Raw genomic sequence first — 24,484 nt, 5'->3', positions numbered from 1 at the left:
GTTTAGAAGACTAGGATTTACATTAATTAATTAAACTACCTAAGGTTTAAGAAACAACTAATATATCCATAATACACATGTAACAAAATATAAATAATATATAGGCATAATTAAGAATACAGACTTGAGAATCATGGGTTTGAAGAGTTGGCTATGCTCCTCATCAAACTGTAGAACTTTGGTCAAGATAAGTAAGCTCTCTATGCCTTATATTCCTTGTCTGCAAGGTGGAGAGCTGTATCATGGGCTTTTGGGGGGCATTATAAGAAGAAAGAAATAAAAAACTCCTAGAGCCATTCCTGGCATAAAAGGGACATTTAAGTTTATCTCCCCTTTTCTTTCTTCTCTGCTTCTAATCTAGGAGCACACTCATGTCTTCAACAGTAGACATCATTTACTTATTTACTCACTTATTTAGCTAGTAATAGTGAGTCTACTGAATAGAGATCTCAACTCAAGCATGCGTGGTCTCTTATTTCTGCTAAATTTGCTTTATTCCACAATCATCTAAAATATCTAAATTTTACAACATGATAGTACAGATTTAAAACTGAACAACCCACAAGTATGTAACTAATGACTTTGGCTTCAATTTCAACTACTGATCTTAGCCTTCTGTGTAAAACCCAGCAGCAGTCAGCTTAAGAGCTAAGCTTGTCAGCTGGTTAGGATGGAAAAATTAGATAATTGGGGGAAATATTTTTTCTTCAAAATCACAGGTGAATTGCAATCTAATGTCAGACAGGATTAATTTGGTTCACAGACCATATGTTGGACAGCCATGTTTTTTAAAAAACATTGGGTGCGAATGGCTAGTTAATATCTACCATGGCCCTGCTCTAAGCATATTCATTTTGACACCTTAGTCCTATGAGGTCCTGAGTCCTCTCCCTCTGTTCCATCCTGGTTGGTTCTGGGTCAGTTTTTGCATCAGGGCTGACTGCCTCACTGCAGTGTTCTCAAGCTCTATGCCTGAAATCACTCAAATTTGGCATTAGGGATATCTACAACTGCACAGATTTGGTCTGCCATATTCCTACTGTTCTAACCATTTCTGATTCTGCTTGATATTACACAAATCCTATAACAGAAAATTCTGGGGGGACACTCTTCAAGTGTAAACTTACCCTGTTAACTTTATATACAAAAATTACTCCTTTTGCCAATGAATGGGATCTGTTGGTGATACTATGAGAAAAATGTATTATTTTCCCTGTCTTTAAAAGGGAAAAAAAGGAGTGCCAAGCCATGTTTCCTGGAAAATTTTTCTCTGTTACTCAAAAAGTTTCCTCTAGAATTATTTCTTTTTGTTCCTATTTCCCCCCGACTCCCAGTTCAACAGCTGGGGTTAAATCCTGTCCTTTTGCTACTTCACATGAGTTTGCTATTTATTATATGCATATGTATATGTGCATACATATTTAAATACATAAAATACACATGTACATAATATACATATTTTATGCACATATATATGCATATATTTATGTATCATTAGATTTTACCATAAGAAACAGTGACACTTGCAGGAACTCAACTTAAATAATGGCAAAACTGGTTTTCTAATTAAGTCACTTCATGTTGTTTTCCTTAGCAGCTCTGCTCTCATACGAATCCCTTCCTCCTCTGAATCCCACGCACCATCCATAGCTTGTTCCCTTCTTCCCACTGTGCCATCCTTTATCAACAGGAGCAGTCAAATCAACCCTTGGAGTGTTCTTAAAAGCACCATATGCCCAACAGAAGAGCACTTGAATTACTCTGTATATCAGAACCTGCTGTACATCACAATAGATTATTAGCAGAGACCAAAAACTAGGACATGATGTGTTCTTATAACCCGTCAGGAACTGTCACCTGAGAGCACTCCTTGGTCCATTTATCACATCTCCCAGAATCTCATTCCTACTAACTATCAGGCACTTACTCGATTCTTGGATGCAAATGACTTCTGACCTAAAGCTAGTCATCCTACTTCTTTCTTTCTAGACACTTTTTTAAAGAGAGAGCACTTGTAAGCAAGCTATGTTTACCATAAAGGAAAAAAAAAAAAAAAATGAAAGCAAGGAAATTTTTCTAAGTTAACTTATTTGAGTGACTTTCTTTGTGGAGTTTCCTGACAAAGAAAGAGGGAGTAACAGAGTAGAGATAGTTTAAGAACTTAAACAAATAACATGTAAACATAGAAATATTTCTGATAGTTTTTTCAGTTATGTGATTTACCTTTTATATTCAAAGCTAGCCCTGCTTTGTGAAAATCGTTTGGGTTGTCTCCATTGTGTTTTTTAACTCTCCTATGCTTAAAAACTGTATCTTTTTTCATGGGACCTAATAACCTAAAGAAGATGTATTTCATTCTCACATCAAATAGTTTAGGACTGAGGAGCCTCCCTTCACACCCACCTGCCTTCAGAAGGAAGTCACTTTAAAAGAATATTGGAATGATAAGCTGTGTGATAATGTGCTTGCCCTATGACCAAGTACGAGGTAAGTGTGACTAGACATAGAACTTATTAAAATGCAGTTGGGTCCTGTAAGATGTAGCAAGTGAAAAGAAGCTTTACAGGGTGATACCAAAGAAAGAAGACAGGACTGGAGAGAGCTATTTAGAGCAGCCTTGAAAGGAATAGTTGCATAGGGACACAAACAAGTGGGTGAGCCTACTACAATGAGACTCTGGTTAAAAAAAATAACTCCATGGCCATGTTCCTTATACATTTTTCCTATAAAAGAGATATTTCCTATAGGAATGAATAGTTGCTCTAAAGTAGCTATTAGGAGTTCCCATCATGGCTCAGCAGTAACAAATCCAATTAGTATTCATGAGAACACAGTTTCTATCCCCAGCCTCGCTCAGCGGGCTAAAGATCCCATATGGCCCTGAACTGTGGTGTAGGTTGCAGACACAACTCAGATCTGGTGTTGCTGTGGCTATGGCATAAGCTGGCAGCTATAGCTCCCATTAGACCCCTAGCCTGGGAACTTCCATACGCCATGGATGTGGCCCCCAAAAAAAGACCAAGAAAAGTATAAAAATTTTGTTAAACATTAAAAAAAATAAAATGGCCATTAAACTGTAGTGTCTAAATGGACATTATACTTTAAAATAGATTAAAAACTCATATTCCAACGATGCAAGTCATATAACTATCCCTCTGCCAGTTATGTAAAATTGCAAAAGTAAAAGTATGCTCATGGGTATTTGTTTTCAGCCATTTCCTCTTTTCTAGGTGTATTAAATTAAATACTTGTTTACAAAGTATACCAACACACCCCTAAGAAGAAAAATAGTGATCTTCCTTAGTGTAGCAGAAAACAATTTTACTGAGAGTTCAAAGGCCTGGGTTTGAGTTCTACTCTATACCATGACTGAAACACGTTGTGTAACCATGGTGATCCTATCACATATGCTTACAGGAATGCCTTGAGAATCAAGGTCTTGGGTACTTGAGAAAAGTTAGCCATTTTACCCATCTGGCCATAATGGATGGATGACAGAGTCAAAATATTTTCAATGCTGTGCTTGTACTCTTTTGCTTCCTACTGAATCAAATTTTTTCTTAGGAGAGTATGGATGTTGCTGACAACTTTAGATTAAGAGCACATTCTATGCCAAATATATATTTGGGTAATATATTCATATATATTTCCCTATTTTGCATTTTATTTTTGCTCTATATTAAGTGGCCTTAATTGAACATTAGTAAGCTGTTACTATACTACAGAGCTAGTTAGTCCCTAATCAATTCTGGTAATAAACAAAGATAGGAAGTACCCTCTCTTTTTGCGAGAGGAAAAAAACAGGAGCAGCAGATACAAAGATCTAAGTAATTCAAAGGCATCAAGTTGCTTAATTTTAGAATTAAGTTCTTGAGCAAAATGACTTGATGAGAAGAAAGGAGAAATTAAATATAAAAAGCTAAAATTGTCACTATCTGTATCCTCTAAGTAGAAGGGATCAAATCCCCTTAGTTTTGGCATATCTGCTAAGAAAAGCCAGTTACTCAAACTTTCCTGTTATTCTCTATACAAGTTCTATATCTCCTTACAATGAGGCTCCAATAAGAAGAGACAGAACAAATAGGTTTCAACAAGGATGTACCTTCTGTATACGTTCTGATGTCACATGCCTTCCGAGACTGAAAACTACATCTCTCGAGCTTTCTTGAAGTGAGGATTCTGCACACAAACTACACTTCCCCAAATTAAGTTACTCATATCTAAAAGATGGCAAGAAAGGCCGTGGTAGCATGAGGTTTTTCTGCTTTGTGTCCAGAATCCAGTCCCCAGCCTCCTGGGTATCAAAGGGCAGCTACGTCAGTAGGGGGAGCTGTCATATTCTCTGTTCCCCATCTTGCCAACAGCTTCCTGGGTGGTGTTGGTGCCTTCAGATCCCAGGTTTCTGACCCTTGGGTTGCAGCTATAGCAGTGTGTTCTGGAACTACAGAATTTCATTTGAAGTTTACTGATTCCTTCCATTTCTAATAGCAGCAGAGTAACTGAGGACTCAGTTCTGTACTGTTCTGGGAGTCAGCCCTGGAGGTTAGGCCTCAAGTCAGCTTCTTTGGTCTTCCAGCAATTCTGTGAGCATCTAACTCACTGCATTACATCCCATTTAGCTGAATGTATTTAAAGCAGGTTCTATTTTATGAACTAAATGCTATGATGAAGGTTTTGACTTGAATGCCCACTTCAGTTAATTGGTAATAGCTGCCTAGGGCAATGTGTTTAGAACTTTAAGACTGAGGTCCAAATTCCATGTAAAAGATTTTTTTATACCTGCAATGAGAGTATTACAGATTTGCCACCTTAATATACATCAGCTTCACTTAAATTATTCTCTGTGTGTGTGGTGGGGTGAAGGGGATGTTTATATATAAATAAATATAAATTTTGAGAAGAGGCAAAATTTCAAAATTTCATTCTTATTCAGAGATACAGTGAAAATGAACAAAGCATATCAAATTAAACAAAGATTGCATAGAGGGACGTGCTAGATTTATTCACAGGAATGCTATCTGAATTTATATGAGTTATAATTTATAATACTTAAATAGGAAAAGTTACTTCAATAAAATCCCACTAGTCTAAATCCAATCTTCAAGGATACAAAGGTCTGGCCATTTTGTTCTCTGAACTTGCTGAATTGCTCACTGCTGGAAATGATTTTAAAGGATTAATTTTAAAGAAACTTCAAATCAAAAACCAAACTATTAGAAAAGAATATAACAACAACAACAAAAACCCTCTGTTCCTGTTACTTTATAACCATTTGCCTTGGTAAGGTAGGTTAGTGAGGGTTTTCCCCCCCCATTCTGAAAGGCAATCATTTTTTTCCTGAGAGTGTTAATACTTCAGTCATTTAAGCTTCCTAATTTGATGCTTTTTGGTTAAGAAGGAAAGCTTAAATGAGGAAAGGAAATGCTGAGAGGAAATTACTTGAACAGAACTTAATAGTTTTGTGATATGAAGCTGTGATCACATTTTTTTCACAGTATGAGTCAGTCACATAAATGTTTGGTTTACTTAGTTTCTTAATTTGGTATGAGACTAAGCGGGGCAAAACTTGTCAGCAAAATGTTATTTTTCATGAGTTAAACTATATTGATTTCATTATTAATATAGCATCTCATACCTGTAAGTGAAACTGGTTTAAGTGGGCTTTTGGTCAGCACAAAGCTTATTTTTTTAAGTATGTTTTTAAATGAACTACTGGCCCATGCTATAATTTCAACAACTCTGCCTCCTACCTGGGGATTTGAAGATCATGGTTATAGTTACTATTAGTGTCAACACAATGTAAGTAGGGTTCATTATAAAACTCTCTGGGGATTTCTAAAGTGATTACATTCTCTTTATAATCCACAAAAAGGAACTCTTCAAAAGATAATAGTTCAATGAGATGAGATAGGAACCATCCCGTTCACCTGTAAATCATATCCTTATTTTTTGTGCTTTGTCATTGCTATTCTGTCCTATTAGCAATAGAGAATGAAATTCAGGAAGGTTGGTTTTTTATTATTTTTCAATCTTCAAAAATGGAAAAGAAGTTGAGCATCAATTATTAGAGTAACCACCTACCTAATCTCTGGCAAAGGTCCCCATCAACCCAAATCCTCAAACACCTCCTCTTTTTTTTTTTTTTTTTTTTTTTTTTTGGTCTTTTTAGGGCTGCACCCACAGCATATGGAAGTTCCCTGGCTAGGGGTAGAATCAGAGCTGCAGCTGCTGGCCTACAACACAGCCACAGCAACACCAGATCTGAGCTGTGTCTTCAACCTACACCACACCACGTGGCAATGCCAGATCCCCAACCCACCAAGTGAGGCCAGGGATCAAACCTGAGTCCTCATCCATACTGAGTTCATTACCACTGAGCTATGATGGGAGCTCCCCTCAAACCACCTTTCTTCATGCAATCAAGTATGTCCCCCACTGGTTTTATGTTATGAGCAAATACCCAATACTATTTTTTCTTTTGAATTTTATTTATTTATTTATTGTCTTTTGTCATTTTAGGGTCACACCCACGGCATATGGAGGTTCCCAGGCTAGGGGTCTAATCGCAGCTACAGCTGCTGGCCTACGCCACAGCCACAGCAGTGCCAGATCGGAGCCACGTCTGTGACCTACACCACCGCTCACAGCAATGCCGCATCCTTAACCCAATAAGCAAGGCCAGGGATCAGACCCACAACCTCATGGTCCCTAGTGGAATTTGTTTTCACTGTGCCATGACAGGAACTCCTCTTTTGAATTTTATACCAATCTTTTTTTCATTTTTCTATTACCCATATATTTTCCTCAAGCATACAGAACAGGTGGTGACCAATTTGGAACTTGGAAAGCTCCCATGACCAAGACTATCTCCTGACTCAGGTGCCATAATAATTGGAAGTCTACTATTATAAAAAGTAACTAATTTAGCTCATAACAAATGCCAATTCATAGTGCCCTGATCAGCCTCTTCTCATCCAAAAACCTAAGAATTCTAGAGTTTCTGTGACGCTGGAATTCTGTGTTGCCTTTGGGTTGGAGCATCTTATTTATATGCAAAACTCTTGGAAAGGGTAGCATTTTGAATCCCTACAGTTCAGAAGGAATTGACTTGGTAAATCCCTTTCCAAGTGGGGACAGGACAACATAGGATATGGAATCTCTAGGTTCCCTGAGGCCCTGGGTAAGAAGACAGTTCTCTAAGTCTCAGATCTGATTCCCTCCTCCTAACCTAACTTTTCCCTGAGAAAAAGTGAATTTATTTTTTTAAGTGCTAATCTATTTCTTCTTCCAAGGGAGCATTTCCAATAGAATTCAATTCCCTGATTCTCTGACCTGTCTCTTATGAGACTTCACCTTCAAGTTTCTATTCCAGCTCCCACCCCACCAGGCCCTAAGGACAACCCCATCTAGCAGCATACTATTTTATGGCTTGAAATGGTGTGGCACAGTAGGAAATGCCTGGGCTTCAGAGACAAACAGACCTGGGTTGGAATCTCAACTCTATCACATTAGTGTATGATCTGGAACAAGTAACTTGACTTCTCTGAGATAGTTTCCTCTTCTCTGTAACGGAATTAATAATACCTATCTTACAAAGGTTGTGGTAGGCAGAATAATGGCCCTCAAAGATGTCCACATACCATGCCCCAGAATCTTTGCATATGATATTTTACAAGCAAAAGAGACGGCAGGGTTTGGTCTCTTTATCCTGGGAGATTATTCTAGGCCCAGTCTAATCATATGAATCCTTAAAAGTAGAGATCCTTTCCAAGCTGTGGTCATGAAGAGATGTGGCAGTGGAATAAGAAACACAGAAACAGCAGGATGAAAAGACTTGCCCTGCCATTACTGGCTTTGAAGATGGAAGGTGGCAATGAGCCAAGGAATGCAGATGGTCAGTGGGAGCTGGGAAAGGCAAGGAAACAAATTCTCCCTTAGAACATCCAGAAAGGAACACAGCTCTGCTGACCACCTGATTTTAGCCCAGTAAAAGCTGTGTCAGACCTATAGAACTATAATACCAAAAATGTGTATTGTTTAAAACTACTGTATTTGTGATCATTTGTTCCAATGGCAATAAAAAACCAATACAGAAGTGATGGAAGAAAGCATAAGTAGAGGGTCTACCACAGTACCTGGCACAGATTCAGTCCAAAACAGATATAAGTTTCCTTCCACAATTTATCTAGGAAATTCTAATTCATTTCTTTCACAGAAAGAAACAAAACAAAAAACACATTCTCTGCCAGACATCATTCTAGGAATTCATGGAGTTTATAGCCTAATCAAAGGAGCAAAATCATTTTATGCACTGCAATAATTTTTCACGTTCTGCACATACCAGACTCAAGAGGCATTTGTGTTTCTCAATCATTGTGCTATAGGATCCCACACATTGATTAATATACATCAGGAAGCACATCATCTTGCCTTTGACCAGTGAGTTTTGTTTCTATGGAATTCTAAATGGAGAATATTACCTTTGTTTTGCATTCAGGAAGGAGAAGGAAACTGAATGTTACTGATGGGTTTGATCTTAATGTGCCTGTCCCTGATTATAGGACCATACAAAATCCAAAGGCTCTGCCAAAAAAAAAAAAAAAAAAACCACCACTACAACCTCACAATGGCCACAAAGCAGAGAGGGTCAAATTCATCACTTCTGAGGGTGAGATGGGAGACAAGGAGGGGAGAGAACGGCACTGTTGCTTTCCCCTCAAAGTTTTCATAGATGGAAATACTGAATTCAACACTGAATTCAATACAAATTCACCACTGAGTGCAGGTGAGCCCAGGCAAACATTTGAGCTGTTCTTCCAAAAGAGGAAGTGCTACAGAAGAGTCTGCTTAGACCAGGAGAGCCACCCAGCCTTGTCTTCTTTGCCCCACCTTTCCTAGAGCACTTGGTATTTTATATAAAATGGACTCAAGGTACTCAGACTCACAGTGGAGGTAAGACAGTTCTGTGACCAGTCCTTGAGACAAAATGCTTCTGATGCAAAAGACTAAAAGGCCCTTCATCATCTTGCCCATGCTGGATGTTACAGGGTCTTCAGCCACTGCCCACTCCTCCTGGTAGGATTTATGGCAATTCTGCCTCTAGAGGTCAAAAGTTAAATCTCTTTTCCATACATAGGAATCCTAACCAGACTTGAGCAGCTGAGATCTAGTACTCACTGAGGAGCACTCAGAGAAACACATTCTTCACCTCGTGATGACCTTTACAGTTTCACTCTTCTTCCAAGTGTCCTTTGCAACTATATTTGAATCCTAGTGCCTACACGGTGGACCTGCCAGAGAGGTGCAGGTTTTTATTAGAGCATAGTCCCTAGCTAGATAGGTTAGGATTTTCAGCAGGGGATTTTCCAGCCTCATAAAATGATGTTTGCCCCATAATTGCAGCATTCTACTGTCCAGAAAAATCAAGTCTCATTGTCAGAGAAGGAATCTAACTATTTCACTCTGGAATGATTCTGGTAGTCTGATGGGCTGGTGAAGCTCTCCTTGTTGCTTCCCTTTCTTAGCTGTGTGTAAATGTTTGTGTGATTTTTTTTTTAATGTTTTTATTGATGTCAAGATATTGACATAAAAACAAGACTAATAGTGTATGATTTGGGCTTCTGGTTTCCCACATCTCCCCACCTCCTTGAGCAGCTGGCATAGCTGGAGGACTGTTTACTCTATGGCTTATTTCCCCCTTATCTTTGATGTCCCAGGATGTCAAAGGTTGTAAATTTAATATTGATTTTATAAAGTAGTTTTACTCTAACATGTCAGTTATGATTAGCTTCAACCTGGAAGAAGCTCAGCCACTGATCTGGATTTGCACGCTATGTGGCTCCCCAGCTCTCAGACTCTCTGAGTGAATGCTTTATTTATTAGAGTGGCAATGGTTTGTAAAGGCCAGGACAGCCCCCAGCCCCCAGCTCTCTCTCTGCTCCGAGCTGCCAGCACCTGGGCCCTTACATTAAGCTTGAAAATCTAAGTAGATCAGAGAGACGTATCATTTGCTGGCATGTCAACAGACAGAAGAGTTTATAGATCACATTATACCCCAGTGGCTATAACCGGAGAGAGAGGAATGAGAAGTCTTACTTGGGTTTTCATCCTTCCCTTTCTTCAGTCCCCCACTGTACTCATGCTCCACTACCAGAGTGGGGGTTATTGCTATAATAACAGTGATAAAAGCTGACATTTATTGAACACTTTCTATGTGGTAACCATTTAAGCATCAGGCACTGTACTAAGGGTTTTCCATGCATCATCTCATTTAATGCACATATCAGTCCTATGAAGTGAGTACATGTTGTTACCATTATTATTATTTAATACTATGACTACTCCCCTTTTACCAATGAGGGAACCAAAGAAAGCCCAGGTTCACACTGCTGCAACTTTTGAGCTTGGAATTCAACCTCAGGCAGTCTGACCTCCCCTCTCAGAGACCACATTCTCATCCCCAACACTATAATGAAATTGGGCAAAGATATTTTTGCACCAATTATGCTGAGGTAACGCCTTGGTTTAGGTTAATGTTCTCTGTTCTTATCTTTTGACACAAACTCATCTTGAAGGAAAATAGTAGAATTCATCCCTAAATTCCATTTGCTTGCTTTTTTTTCCCCCCTCCTTTTTAGGGCTACACCTACAGCATATGGAAGTTCCCAGGCTAGGGACTGAATAGGAGCTGCAGCTGCCAGCCAACACCACAGCCACAGCAACACCAGATCAGTGCTGCATCTGCCATTTACACAGTAGCTTGCAGTAATACCAGATCCTTAACCCACTAACCAAGGCCAGGGATCAAGCCCACATCCTCATAGAGATAGTTTTTGGTCCTTATCCTGATGAGCCACAATGGGAACTCCCCCACTTCCTTTCATAAGAAGAGGCAGGCAACTAGTATGTTTATCCTGCTCTACTGACCCTCTCTCCCTCCTCACACCTTGGAACAATTCCTCCTCAGAAGATGAAGGTGAGGAGGATCACCCCTTTGTGGTGGGAAGCTCTTTCTGAAGCCATGTGGCCATGCTCCTACTCATCAGCTATCACTATCAGGTTCCACAAAGGGGCCACGCTGCCTTCCAAGTTAAGGAAATGGATCAGAGCCTTCTTACTTTGGGAAATATCAGCTGACTGTATTTTAACATTGCAAGTTAAAGTAAATACACTCCTTCAGCTTACCTGTGTGCTGAAGTCCTCCATTCTTTCCCCAAGGCTGAGAAAGTCCAGGCAAGGAGTCTGTCTGGGGCTGCTTTTCCTCATGTTTGCCTTCTGCCCTTTTCCTAGATTTTAATAGTGGGGGAAAGAATGCATTATGGCAAATTAAAGACAGTGCCCAATTCTTTGACATGCCTACCATTAAGAGACATCCCTTCATCCTGTCCCTTTGATTCTGGGTAGGCTCCATGACTGCTCTGACCAACAGAATACAGGAGAAATAATGCTGAGCCCATTTCTTGGCCTAGACCTTAAGAGACTGGCAGCATCCATCTCCACTTACTTGTCATGCATAAGTCCAACTATTCTGACAGAGAGAACATATGTCAAGGCCTGGAAACTACATGGAAAGGGAGAGGGACCCAGTTGAGCCTGCCAAGGGACCAAATACGTGAGTAAAGCTGTTTTGCAGCCACTAGATTAGCCCAGACACCAGCTGAATGTCACCAAGCAATGCCAAACAAAGAATAGAAGAAATGTCTGAAGTCTTGGCCCATAAAATTGTGAGATACAATAAAATGGTGGCTGTTTTGCAGTAGTGAGTTATGCAGAAATAGATAATAGGTACAGGCACATAGGTGCCTGGGATGGATTGCTTCAGCTTTTAAGGCTCCTGAATTTTTGGCATGTACTCACTGATGGAAAGCTGTTCTGTCTAGCATGACTCAATGCATTCAAGCGTAGGGAAGAGCATTTGTCTTCTCCAAATAACTCTAAATGTGTGACTTGAGACCATTTCTGCAAGACAATCAGTGGTGTGTGGCCCTGTGGAGCAAGTCTTCCCAATTGATTACACATTGTTAAGGAAGGACTAATCCTTTAGTATATTAGCATCTCATAATTCATGGACCAGCTGGAACCCAGAACTAAGCAACACACCCTGAGCCCACACTTTGATTTTCCCTTTAATTTCCTTAGTTACTACATTGTTTTCAAAAGTCATAAGGTAAATCTCTTCACTTCAGAAGAAACACACAGAAAGCCCTGCTCTCGTGTAGATAAGGAAATACATTCTTTGTTGTAAGCCCTAAGAATTATGGTGAAAGACATAAAGGTAGGCCCTTTTAGTTAATAGTTTCCAAATATAATTTAATTCTTCAATTTAATTATATGTGTTTCAATGTACACTCAACTTTAAAAGACTATGAGGGAGTTCCCGTCATGGCTCAGTGGTTAATGCATCTGACTAGGAACCATGAGGTCGTGGATTCGATCCCTGGCCTTGCTCAGTGGGTTAAGGATCCAGCATTGCCATGAGCTATGGTGTAGGTTGCAGACGCGGCTTGGATCCCACATTGATGTAGCTCTGGTGTAGGCCGGTGGCTATAGCTCGGATTCAACCCCTAGCCTGGGAACCTATATATGCCACAGGAGCGGCCCAAGAAATGGCAAAAAGACCAAAAAATAAAAAAAAAAGAGAATACAGTAAGTTTTGGAAACATAATGCATTTTTTTGAGTATTCCTCATTTGTTATATCATAATATACTTTCATGGAAATGAGACAAATTAAAAAACAAAACAAACAAACCAAAAAACACCCAAGAGGAGTTTCTGGTGTGGTGCATCGGTTTAAGAATCTGGCATTGTCTCTGCCTTGGGTCACTGCCTTGATCCCTGGCCTGAGAATTTTCACATGCCCCAGGGGGAACTAAAACAAACAAACAAAAAACAAACAAACAAACAAAAAACCCTACAACAAATAGAGAGAAATAAGGGATAAGGGAGATTTGATCAGTACTCAGTTTGGTTTTATCCTCAAACCACACTGGCCCAAAGTCTTTTTCAAAGTCAACCTACTGTGATGTGCATATTGTCCACACTAAAGTTTCTATTGTTTGTTTGTTGTCTAATAGAAAAAAAAAAGCTGGAGAGAAAGTGTTCTTCAAGAGAATCCCATCCTCAAATTCTACAGACAGAAATGCCAGCCCTTGACTTCCTACATGCAAGTTATCACAGCTAGAAGTTTAAACAAAAGACTTAACCTGACAAACACAGGTTACAGAATGCAGAGATCTTTGCTGACATCAAGGGAGCAGTTTCTGCACCCAACTAATAGGTTCATTTAGGAATAAAGTTAGACTTGGGAAGAAAGAAGAGTTAGCCAAAAGACAAGGGAGGGAGGAGAAGAACCACAAAAAGATAATGTCAGGCCAAAGGCAGAGGAGAGGATAACATTACTCTATCTGGATGGTGGGATTTGAGATGTTTTTGTATTCTTTCTACTTTTATGTGGCTTAATTTTTTTGTCATTAACATGTCTCATCTATTTAAAAAATAAAAACAAACTAAAAAGTCAGAAAAAGAATATATTTCAAATGTGTAGTCAAGAGGTTTTAAAAAGGCCCTGAGATCTAGGAAGATAATGTCTCAAAAGAAAGGAAACTCCCTCTATCCATCCCAAACCTTATAATGGTATATTGTTCTACAGAGGGAAAAATATCAAAAGTAAAAAAAAAAAAAAAAGAATGACGGGATATATGGGTTTCTAATCCTATAATGATTAATTGCTGAACCTTAAACCCATGGAGTGTCCTAATTTTCCCCCAATTTAAACACCACTCTGTATGAGGGACGCTTGGCCAATGACAGAATATTCTGAACTCAGAATTAAAGCAGTTTAGGGTAGTGATGCTGATTCCTTTAAATGTACCTGTAATGTTTTCAAGATTTTCTAAGCCATATGTAATAAAATCTACAGATAAAAACTTTATAAAATTCATAACGTTTTAATGAGACATTAAAACAACTCATTTCATCATATCATAATACAAACATTGCCTAAGTGTACTAAGTATAGTCTATCTTCATCTTATTTCATTGTATAAAATGTTTATTATTTCTCTTCTCATATTAAAGAGTAAACTTTCAAGTTCAGGATGAACAATTTTATATATTCAGCTTTAAAATGTGCAAGAAGTTTTACACAATTCTTTTAGGGTGTATGTAAGGGGGAAAAAAAAAAATTAAGACCACTGGTTTAATGGAAGACACATAGGTTTTGGAGGCAGCAAGGCAGCTAGCCTCTGGGAATATAGGAGGAACAGGGCACATATGGTTTCCCCCTCACCATCTGTCTGGGCCTTCCCCATCCCCCTAGCACCAACTCCCCACTACCGGGTCCCCTATGTAAAATACCTACCTCATGTGACTTGTTGCAAAGCCCGGCATGTGCTGCGTAAAGCACTGAGTACAAAGTTGGTGCGGAAGATGAAGTACACAATTATTTCTGATACCGTTACAACAGACGGTAAGATTTTGTCCCTTGCGTGAAAACCGTGGATCCTCGGGATGACGAAACAGGTGTTTCTTTCTATATAGGACAACCCATTTTCTCAGTCCACCTTTTACTCCGGCCCCAGGAGCACCAACCAGCCTAGCACCGGTCGGTCTGACAGCCCTAGTGGAGCTGGACCACGCCGGCACCACACTGACTTCCGGTCTGCAGGGCGGCTCAGCACCTGCGCATGCGCAGCCTGCTCTACGCCGGGTTTTGTCCAGAGGAGCAATTCTCCGCCACCGCCGGGACTGTGGCCAGAGGATAAAAGCCCGAGAGTTCTAAGGCTCAGTAGGTAAGGCCCCTCAGAGAAGGCTCACAGCAGTCACCAACTCAACGAGGCATGTTTGCACTGACTTTCCTGTCTTCTCTATTTCCTTCGTCTCTCCCTCCGGATCCCTGGATCGCTTCCCTAATGAGTTACTCACGTGCAAGCCCTTGTCTCAGGCGTTACTTTGGAGGAGAAAACCTGACTAAAGTACTCTCTATAGAAGGAAAATACTAGGCAGACTTTTGTTATTGGAGTATGTAAAATAGACCATACAAGGAAATAGTATGCAACCTTTAAACAGAGTGAGGTGTCAGTCCAGTTAATGTGAGAACTTTTCATGACATGTTGTTTGATAAGAAAAGCAGAAAGAAAAAAAAAAAAAGAAAGAAAGAAAAGCAGGATGCGGAGCAATTATGTAATATGAAATAAAACAAAAAATAGCCTCATTCAAATCCCTATATCTATATGTAAGTAAAGCGTGTATACCAGCATTTGTTCTTATATATAAGCTTTAAAAAGGATACATACTAGCTTGTTAAACATGGTTATGATTAGGGGTGTGGGAATGGAAAGGATGAGGTTAGGGAAACAAAGAAAAAGAGGTCTCACTTAAAAAAAAAAAAAAAAAAAAAAAAACACACAGAGGCGTTCCCGTCGTGGCGCAGTGGTTAACGAATCCGACTAGGAACCATGAGGTTGCGGGTTCGGTCCCTGCCCTTGCTCAGTGGGTTAACGATCCGGCGTTGCCGAGAGCTGTGGTGTAGGTTGCAGACGCGGCTCGGATCCCGCGTTGCTGTGGCTCTGGCGTAGGCCGGTGGCTACAGCTCCGATTCAACCCCTAGCCTGGGAACCTCCATATGCCGCGGGAGCGGCCCAAGAAATAGCAACAACAACAAAAGACAAAAAAAGACAAAAAAAAAAAAAAAAAAAACCCACACAGATGACATAATATTATTATTCCATTCAGGTAAAACCATGTTAATATAGGGACATGTCTATGACAGATGAAAGAAGAACAGGCACCAATGTGCTAATGGTAATCATTTCCAGGATATGGGATTTCAGGTAGCACTTTACTTTCTTCCTCACACTTTTCTTATTTTAAGTTTTACAATAAGCATAGATTGATTATATAATCAGGAAACATTAAATCAGTAAATATCAAAACAAAGCAAAAAATGAAGAGACAGTTTGGCCCATTGTTTAAGAGTACAGACGCTGGAGCTAGACAACTACATCCAAATATTGGCTCTATCACAATTGGTTTCTTAGTCTATAAAATGGAGATAATAATAACATAGTACCTACTTCATTGTGCTATTAAGAATATTAAATGGGAAATATAGGTCAAGCTTTAAAGTGGTGGCTGGCACATAATAAATGCTGTAGAAATTGTAGTTATTATTATTTCTTTATAATTGATTATAGAAAGAAAAATACCTAAAGTTTTAGATGCTACAGGCTTTAGTTAGGCAGGAAGAGGAGATATGCCTCACTGTCATCATGCCTGCAGTAACCATTGACACATAGCCACTCCACTTCTGCAACTAAGGCAGCTTCTGCTTCTAGGAAGAAAGAAAAAAATATAGAAAAGAGGAAGGAATAGAGGGTGGAGAGAGACAGGGTGAAGAGAACAAAAACAAGGAAAGAAGGAAAAGGAAAGAGAGAAAATTACCCCAAAAGTTCCACTTGAATGCTGGTGAGACAGGATAGACCTAACAAACTGCCCTCTTCCCAGGTGTTTGGCCTATCCTAAAGGATTCCCTTCGCAGCTTCCTGGCCACCTCACTTCCTCGAGAAGCATGCAAGTTCACATTGGTGATCTATTTTTTTCTTAAATGAGATTCAACTGCTAGTGTAGTACATTTTCCTGACATTAATGTCACGCTTCCTAGATACCAGATAAAAAATACTTTTAATTAGTTATAAATGAGAATGTATACACAACAATTCTGAAACTGCGTCTTCATCAAAGTGTGATTCCAAGTATGATACATGTGGCTTTAGTGCCAATACTTATTAACTGTGCAATGCAGTATGCTGACATCATGACATATTTCCCCATATCCAGTCACAAAAATTCTAATTAGCCATAAATGAGAATGTACACACAACATTTCCAATAGCCACTCTGTTCCTATCAAAGTTCACATCAGAGAAAACTTAAACTGTTGCCACTGAGCTGCTTTTCTCAGATTCCAACAACTCCTATTTCAGAAATAGTTGGAAAATGGAATCTTTAGATCTTACTGGGTAAAGAGATCTGAGGTAGATTTATTTCAACCCAGGTTCTTTATTTGAGATACGTGTGCTCCTGAACCAAACTAAAATGCATACCATAGCCATTTCAAAGGTAGTGATAAAATTACTTGGTTAAATATTTTGGCTAGATTTCCTGTTTCCAGAGGCCTGGGCTTTGTATTAAGTGGCTTCTGCTTTTGCACGTGGCAACTGGGGCAGTATTAAATAACAGCACATCTGCCAACTTCCATGAGAGCCATGCCCCACAGGGAAGGTCCCAGGCAGCCATCCACCACTGGGAGCCACACAGAAGACTCCAAACATCATTAACTGCCTTCATATTCCTGGACCTTGAACTTATTTTGGAATCCAGGCAGTAAGCCTCTTACAGTGATCACAGACCATCAAGTACCTCCACCAGTTCAAAGTGAGGGCTGTATAAAATCACTTTATAGTTATAATTCAGATATTCTCTAAACTCAAGGCTGTGAAGCATTCTGATCTGCTCTTAGATTTCTGTATAATCTCTCCATCGTTTTATAACAGGCTTTGTCTTTTGTTGCTCTGTGCAAATGGCAATCCTTTACAAGTCATAAGGCCATGATTTATGCATGGTACATCACAGTGAAAGGTGGGCTTTATGTCAGGGGAGGAAAAACGGTTTTGTTAAACTTTGCTTACTTTTGCTACCTTTAAAAACTCATTAAATAGGATTCTGCCTTTTACTTGCTGAAGTGTTTAAAACCCTTTTTAATGAAAAATTCTAATCCTATATAATCACACCATAAGTACTTTCTTTCTGTTCAAAGAGGAAACAGTGTTAAATTTTAATGCATACCTCTGGCAGGCTATAATAAAAGTGTTCAGTCAGTTTTAAATCCGATTAGTGTAACTGTTACAGATTAGAGAAAAATCCCAAGTGATTGGAGCAAGTCCCCAATTCAAGGGAACTAATTTAGGGTCTGGGCCTGATCATGTCAGATTCCAAAGGAACATCAAGACTTGTATTCATTTTGCCCAAAACTTGTTTGGAAGCTAATAAAATAAGGTCCTATACCAGGTATTGCAGAGATATAAAGACAAGTTTTCAAATAGAAGGCAGGACAAAAATGCAACCCCCTGTATGTTATCCAAGTGATACTTACTGTACCCTGGCTTATAGTCTTATCTTTTCTCTTGCAAATATTTACCTCAGTACCTCTTAATAGGTAGGTTCAGCTGTGTAAAGCAGGAATATTAAAAACATCTGAGAAGAAATGCATATATATATTTAAATATTACATTTATGAGACTGTCCTCCCACCCATCTCACTTCGCCCTCCCCCATAGTCTAATACATGTAGAGGAAACAGTGGTTATGTAAACCCTAAGATTGCATGCTGGAATGTATGAAGGCACCTGTAATGAGCATTTTAAAATATTACCTCAGTAGTTTTAATCCCCACTTCATCCCAGATGAGAACCTTCATCCCAGGTAAGCTGGCCGGACTCACAATCAAGTGATTTGACATCAGGTCCCAGCTTTGTCACTTACTAATTGTGTGATCCTTAGCATTTATAAGAGCCAATTTTATTATTTATAAATTAAAAATCATTATATCTGCTTTTCCTACATTTTATGATTATAGTGAGCATCAAATTAATAAATCTTCAAAGTCTTTTAAAATGGTATGGTATTAATGCATCTGGATTACAAACACTTTGAAAGCAGTACTGTTCATCTTGCTTTTATATACGTATCCTAAGTGATTGCACTGCATGTAGTGGATATTTAATAATACATGTTGATTTATATATGGATCCTTTAGAACTTTGGGGTAATAGCAGCATATCCAACTAATTGTCAGGAAAGGAACTGAAATGTCCTCCACCTGGGATAACATTTGCCTCCCAACTGCCTTCCCTACACACATTTTAAAGACAATACCTGTTTGAAAGTCATTGCTGTGTGGGCCTTTATACCTCTGAAATGAGAAGCCTTGGGCTCCAACTAGTTATTATTCACCAACTTTCTTCTTTCATGTTCTCTATTCTGTACCTCAAAACCAAGATGCTCACCTATACCTCATCAAAGTCAGGAAGATGTAATTCTGCCTTAGATAAATTAATGATTGCCTGAGAGTATACTTTTCACCTTTCAAAAAAAATCTAGTGAATGATAAGAAAAAAATTAATTTCTTCCTTAAAAAAGGACCAGGAAGGGGAAATGAAACCCAAATGCAAAGCCCTCACAGTAAGAGAGAGGACAGCAAAAAAATAAAAGCAAAGCCTCATGAATGCAGAAAGAAATTAAAACAAACCTGCAGGCCCTCATAAATACAGCAATCAGGCAACTCCATGCATGCATCCCATTTTTGAATTTTTATTTTACATGAAGTATTTCTGTATCTGCTTTGCCTAAATTTGGCCTCTTACCAAAGCCTAATGACTCTACTTTATGTTAAGCTTTTCGAAGGATCTAAACTTAAAACTAGAAAAAAAAAAGAAAAAACTGTTAATTTATCTTGCAGGAAAAGGTGTTATAATTTGAATGAAAAACAGCAAGCAGACAGATAAAAAGGAGCTGGCACAAAGCTCGGGCAATCAGTAACATTTTTTGTACCTGCAGGCTAAGAAATTGTCTCCAGTGTTGTATGATGTTATTACCATCATCCATTTTCACTTGTACATTAGGTTCAGGCATAATTGTGTGAAGATTTGAATGTTCTCCACCAATTTACTATTTTAATAAGCTCATAATGTTAAAACACTGTATGTGTTGACAGTGGTACTTATACTGTATTAAGCTAACAAATCATTTTCTTTAAAATGCCAAGCAGCCTAATTTGACCTTTCTGCACGCCCTGGTCAGTTCTGAAATGGTCCTTTATAATAGTCTTCTCTCTGACCTTTCTGTCTTTTATTCCATCCATCAACAAAAGGTATTATCTTCATAGACCATATGGCGTTATTATTCCAGAGATGGCCCTTGTTTTACTGAAGGCTATGGAGCAGAGTGGGGCTACTATGAGCTGTACTCATGATTATTCATAGTAACCAAAAATACACTCAAGTACCAGAAAGCACGTGTGGTATCTAGCCCATAAATCTATTTCATGGAGTAAAATTCAGGGCTGGGTAGGATGTGACTGTATTAAAATAGCAGGAGATATTAAATCCATGTACAAGCAAGAAGGAGAATCATTGGTATAGGTAATGCTAAGATCAGAGGCACCTGGAGGTTGACACTGAGTTCAGCATGGAAACAGAGGGTAGTGTCTCCAATTTTAGCAGGTCCTTTTGGGTCTCTTATTCATTTTAAGAAATGATTTAATAGAATTTTTAAAATTCTAGTTCCATTATTAAAAAAATCAAAAATACACACAAGCATGAAGAAAAAAATCAATGATTCTATCAGAAATGATTTTGTTATTGATTTTAGTTCTCATTATTCCAGGCCTTTTCTGTGCATGTTTGAATGAGTTAATCTGGCACACACTGATTTTTAAGCTTCTTTTTTTTCTTTCATGTAATGTCTTTTTAACAACTTTCTATGTGATTAAATATTCTCCAACTACAGTAACACTTTAATAGCTACATAATATTCCATAAGAAACACTGTGTTGCCGGTGGTTGGACATTTGGGTTGGCCTCACAACTCAATTAAGATGGTGATGAATTTATAGAAAATTCTTTTTGAATACCTAAGGCTGTCCATCTGGACTCCTCACAAGGCATTATGCAGCTGTTAAAGCCTCTGACTCTTCTGAATTAATGTAGTAACTCAGAGTTTTCTACTGACTTCCATGTAATTTTAAGGATATGTTACACACACACACACACACTCTCTTTTGCCTCAAAATAAAGCCCCTCAAAATAATTGCATCTACATCAACTAACATTTTACTTCTATAATTCTACAATGTGTGCTTCATGTAATTTGTTTCTGCAACATCATCCTTAGAAGAAATTATGAAATAATATACACATTTAAGCACTATACAATTATTTCCACCCAATCCAATACATTTCTAATTTATTGGTTGATTCATTCACCAGCTACTTATTGAGCACTTACTCTATAAATTTGCACTATGCCATATTCCATGGCAGAAATATTTAACCATCCACACTGGGTATGTCCTTATTTCAAAGCCAAAGCTACCAGAGAATGTTTATATTTTTCCTATAATTTCAAATATCAGAAGCAGTACTTAATTTATGTTATATAAAAATGTCACTCTACTTTTGAGTGGAACGTGACTTTTTTTCAGCTTGTTAACTAATTAATAACAAGAAATTCTATTAATAACAGAAGTATAGTCTGTACCACTTCAGGCCAAATCATGAGGATTTTCAGCAGTTCTATACTTCTTTGGGCCCTTAGATAACAGCTAATAGATATCAGTTATGCCAAGAGGCTCACCTTGATAAATGAGATGGGCAAATGAGCAGTTACATTAGTAGTCTTTAAGAGTTTCATCACCTCCCCATGAAGTTTTAGTACCTGTACATCAAGATCATCCAAGACCTCAGTTGCATATCTTCGTACTAAAAGGTGTTCCTTTACCCACTCATTTCACTTTTTAGTATGTCCACTTTTACCTTCTCATTTCTTCACTGATTCAGCTCTAAACCTAACATTCCATCCATCCTATCTCCCAGCCTTCAGTCCTTCCAAACTCCCATCAGACTAAACAATGGCCCTCTCCCAGTGAATACTTCAAAGAGCACTCAAAGCTGGCCACCTTCTCAAAATAATTCCTGACTGATTAGAATGAAAAGTAGCTTTCCAAAGAGTTCCATCTCAAAATCATGCCATTCCCCATGGAAAGTGTATTTGGATATAGATAGTGGTGTTACATATGTATGAGAATATGTTTTACTTATTCACCTGCCTTTTTTCAGCCTGATTGTGAGCCCCTAAAGACTGAGAACATGTTTTTTTCTCCATTCTATAATAATCCCACCCCCACAGAGTCACACTGCTAAATGTTCATACCACCTTTCTTCAAGGCAGCTATCAGTAATTACATTTTAACTGGCTAGGTCTACAGACTTTTAAAGGTGGAAGGCAAAGTTAGAGGTTACCTAGTTCATCACGTTCTTTTTTTTAAAGCTAACGTTTATTTACTACATGCCAGACACTGTGCTATGCTCTTTATGTGAATTATCTCACATGTGATATTCATAAAAACTCATAGGGTAGGAACTCTAAATATCCCTGCTTTTGTGTGCATACCAAACCCTCCTTATGCCTTTTCACAATAAAATATACATAAATGAATGAATAATAATACCTCAACCTAGGATCAGGACTAGAGTAGGACAATGGAGAGACCTGGGGGACAAGATTTAAGGAGGCAATCTCAGAGTTTTATAAGGGCCACCTTAAACTTCTCATTGGAGATGGCTCCCCTGCTTTACCCTAGTCTCACCTGTAACCCAAATTTTATTGCATATTAACTTCTTCTCTGAATATATTTATGTATTTAATACTCACAACAGTACTATGAGTTGGATGGTATTATCCTCACTTACAAATGATGAAACAGATTAAGTAATATGCCTAAGGTCTCACAGTTAGTAAGTGGTAGGGATGGAATTCAAATCCAAATATCCTGGTTAGAGATTGATAGATAATTGAATTAGTACATGAAAGAAAGAATGAATGACTGCTGAGGCCACACCAAAGTTCTAAACAGAGTTGAACACACAATCTGATTTTCTGGCTCTCAGTCTATCTAGTACAATTCCTCCACACTTCTGAATATCAAGCTTTCTGTGGTGGGCTATCAAATTAAATGTGAGCAACTATTGACTTTTCTCCAACTGTGTGGACCATAATTTTTTTAAAGCAAGTAATAAAGATGCTTGAATCAAACACATCAATAATTTCTAACTTTTAATGAATCTTTTTCTCTAAATCGTTTAATCTCCTCAGTTGGGTCGAAGTCAGATTTTCAAACTCTTTCTAAAAATGTGAACTATAAGTACAATTATATGCTACCAGGCTGCTCATTTTCTAGCAGAAGTCATAGATCCAGGTATCTGCTCAGATCATTCTTGGCCCACTTTCTAGGCTGTTGATAAAAGTTTAGCAGATTCCATGTCCCAAAGTAAGAGAAATTGTCTTCATAATGTGATCTAATGTTCATAAACTGTTAAGTTGTTGCTGCACCTTCCATAGAACATTTTTTCTCTGCCTTAAAGTGCTTTCCACTCTCAGTCAGAACATACCTTCCCTAACTTAATATTACCTTTGGACACTGTAGGAAGTTCCTCGCTAGTGAAGTTTATAATATTTGCTTCTCCATACAAATCGGGGAGTCAGATATGTTCTGTTATATATTGGTTACCATTAAGACTGGCTTAGGGGTTTTGGTTTTTTTGTTTGTTTGTTTGTTTGTTTGTTTGTTTCTTAGACTCTTTTTAATCTTTAACTCCTAGAAATGAATCTGATTGGCCCAGATCGTCTTTCCAACCAGGCCAAAATTACCTATGACTTGCTGTCTGTGGACTGACTCCCCTTAAATTAGAATTCCATCTCTAATCTAATCAAATGAAGCCAGGGGCAGGGTACCATAAAAGAAAACTTGGCAGTTTGGGGCAGCTTCATATCAAATAGTACAGATTGGAGAAGCATAATACATAAAGCAGAATGTGGAGTTTTGCATTTTTTTATACTTTGATGTGTTATTTCAGGAAAACTTTGGTGGTGAGAGTGTCTGTGAATGAATTAATAATAAACTGACTTTAAAAAACTCCTCAGTGAGTTTATCCTCTAAATGAAAAACTAGATCCATGGGCAAACTTGGAGATATCAGGAAAATGTGAATATGACTTCGGTAGCAGCAACTATCACAAGTGGGTTAGAACATGTGATATGTTATATGCTATAGCAGATAGATATGAACACGTCACTGACTTCAGTCCTAACAGTACATCCAAGAAGTTCATAGGCAAATGTGTCAAAATTCCACCGTTGGATGGATCGTTTAAAATACCAGCCATTTTATTTGAATGCATTTATATATGTTTCGTGTCTTTGTCCTAGAATAACACTATTTTTGTTTTTTAAGTTAGCCATATACAGCATCTAACCCCACACATCAATACAGGCAAAAAATAAATGTTGGGAAATATAAATAGCTTTACTTTTCCATATTTACTTTTTATACTTTTATTTTTTAACCTATTTCACTATTTCAGGGAATAAATAACATGAGCCAGTATAGTGAAATGGAACAAGTACAGATTTTAGAGTTAGACAGGACTGATTTTGAACAATAAAGCCCTGCATGGACATTAAAAATCAGTTACCTGCTGGAGTTCCCACTGTGGCTTAGTAGTAACGATTCCGACTAGTATTCTTAATGATGCAGGTTCAATCCCTGGCCTTGCTCAGTGGATTAAGGATCCAGCGTTGCTGTGGCTGTGGTTTAAGCCAGCAGCTGCAGCTCCAGTTCCATCCCTAGCCTGGGAACTTCCACATGCC

At 38.4% G+C, this 24,484-nt stretch overlaps 1 protein-coding gene across 1 annotated transcript in view; it reads right to left on the bottom strand.

Moving 5' to 3' along the window:
• LOC146401685 (uncharacterized) overlaps nucleotides 1–18,518 on the bottom strand; it is a 223,172-nt gene extending 204,654 nt beyond the window's left edge. The window contains exons 1-3 of the mRNA XM_084970558.1: nucleotides 18,432–18,518; nucleotides 14,361–14,746; nucleotides 11,185–11,285 (exon numbers count right to left, since the gene is read on the bottom strand). Coding sequence (XP_084826684.1) covers nucleotides 11,185–11,285; nucleotides 14,361–14,746; nucleotides 18,432–18,518 — 574 coding nt within the window. The remainder of the gene's footprint in view (nucleotides 1–11,184; nucleotides 11,286–14,360; nucleotides 14,747–18,431) is intronic.
• Between the last annotated feature and the right edge of the window lie 5,966 nt (nucleotides 18,519–24,484).

Source organism: Sus scrofa, chromosome 7, assembly GCF_054392235.1.
Source record: "Sus scrofa isolate SSC_HxYL_T2T_F1_AM1 chromosome 7, Sscrofa_HxYL_maternal_Yorkshire_Landrace_v2.0, whole genome shotgun sequence".
Taxonomy (NCBI): domain Eukaryota; kingdom Metazoa; phylum Chordata; class Mammalia; order Artiodactyla; family Suidae; genus Sus; species Sus scrofa.
This window is presented reverse-complemented; position numbering and strand designations above follow the sequence as displayed.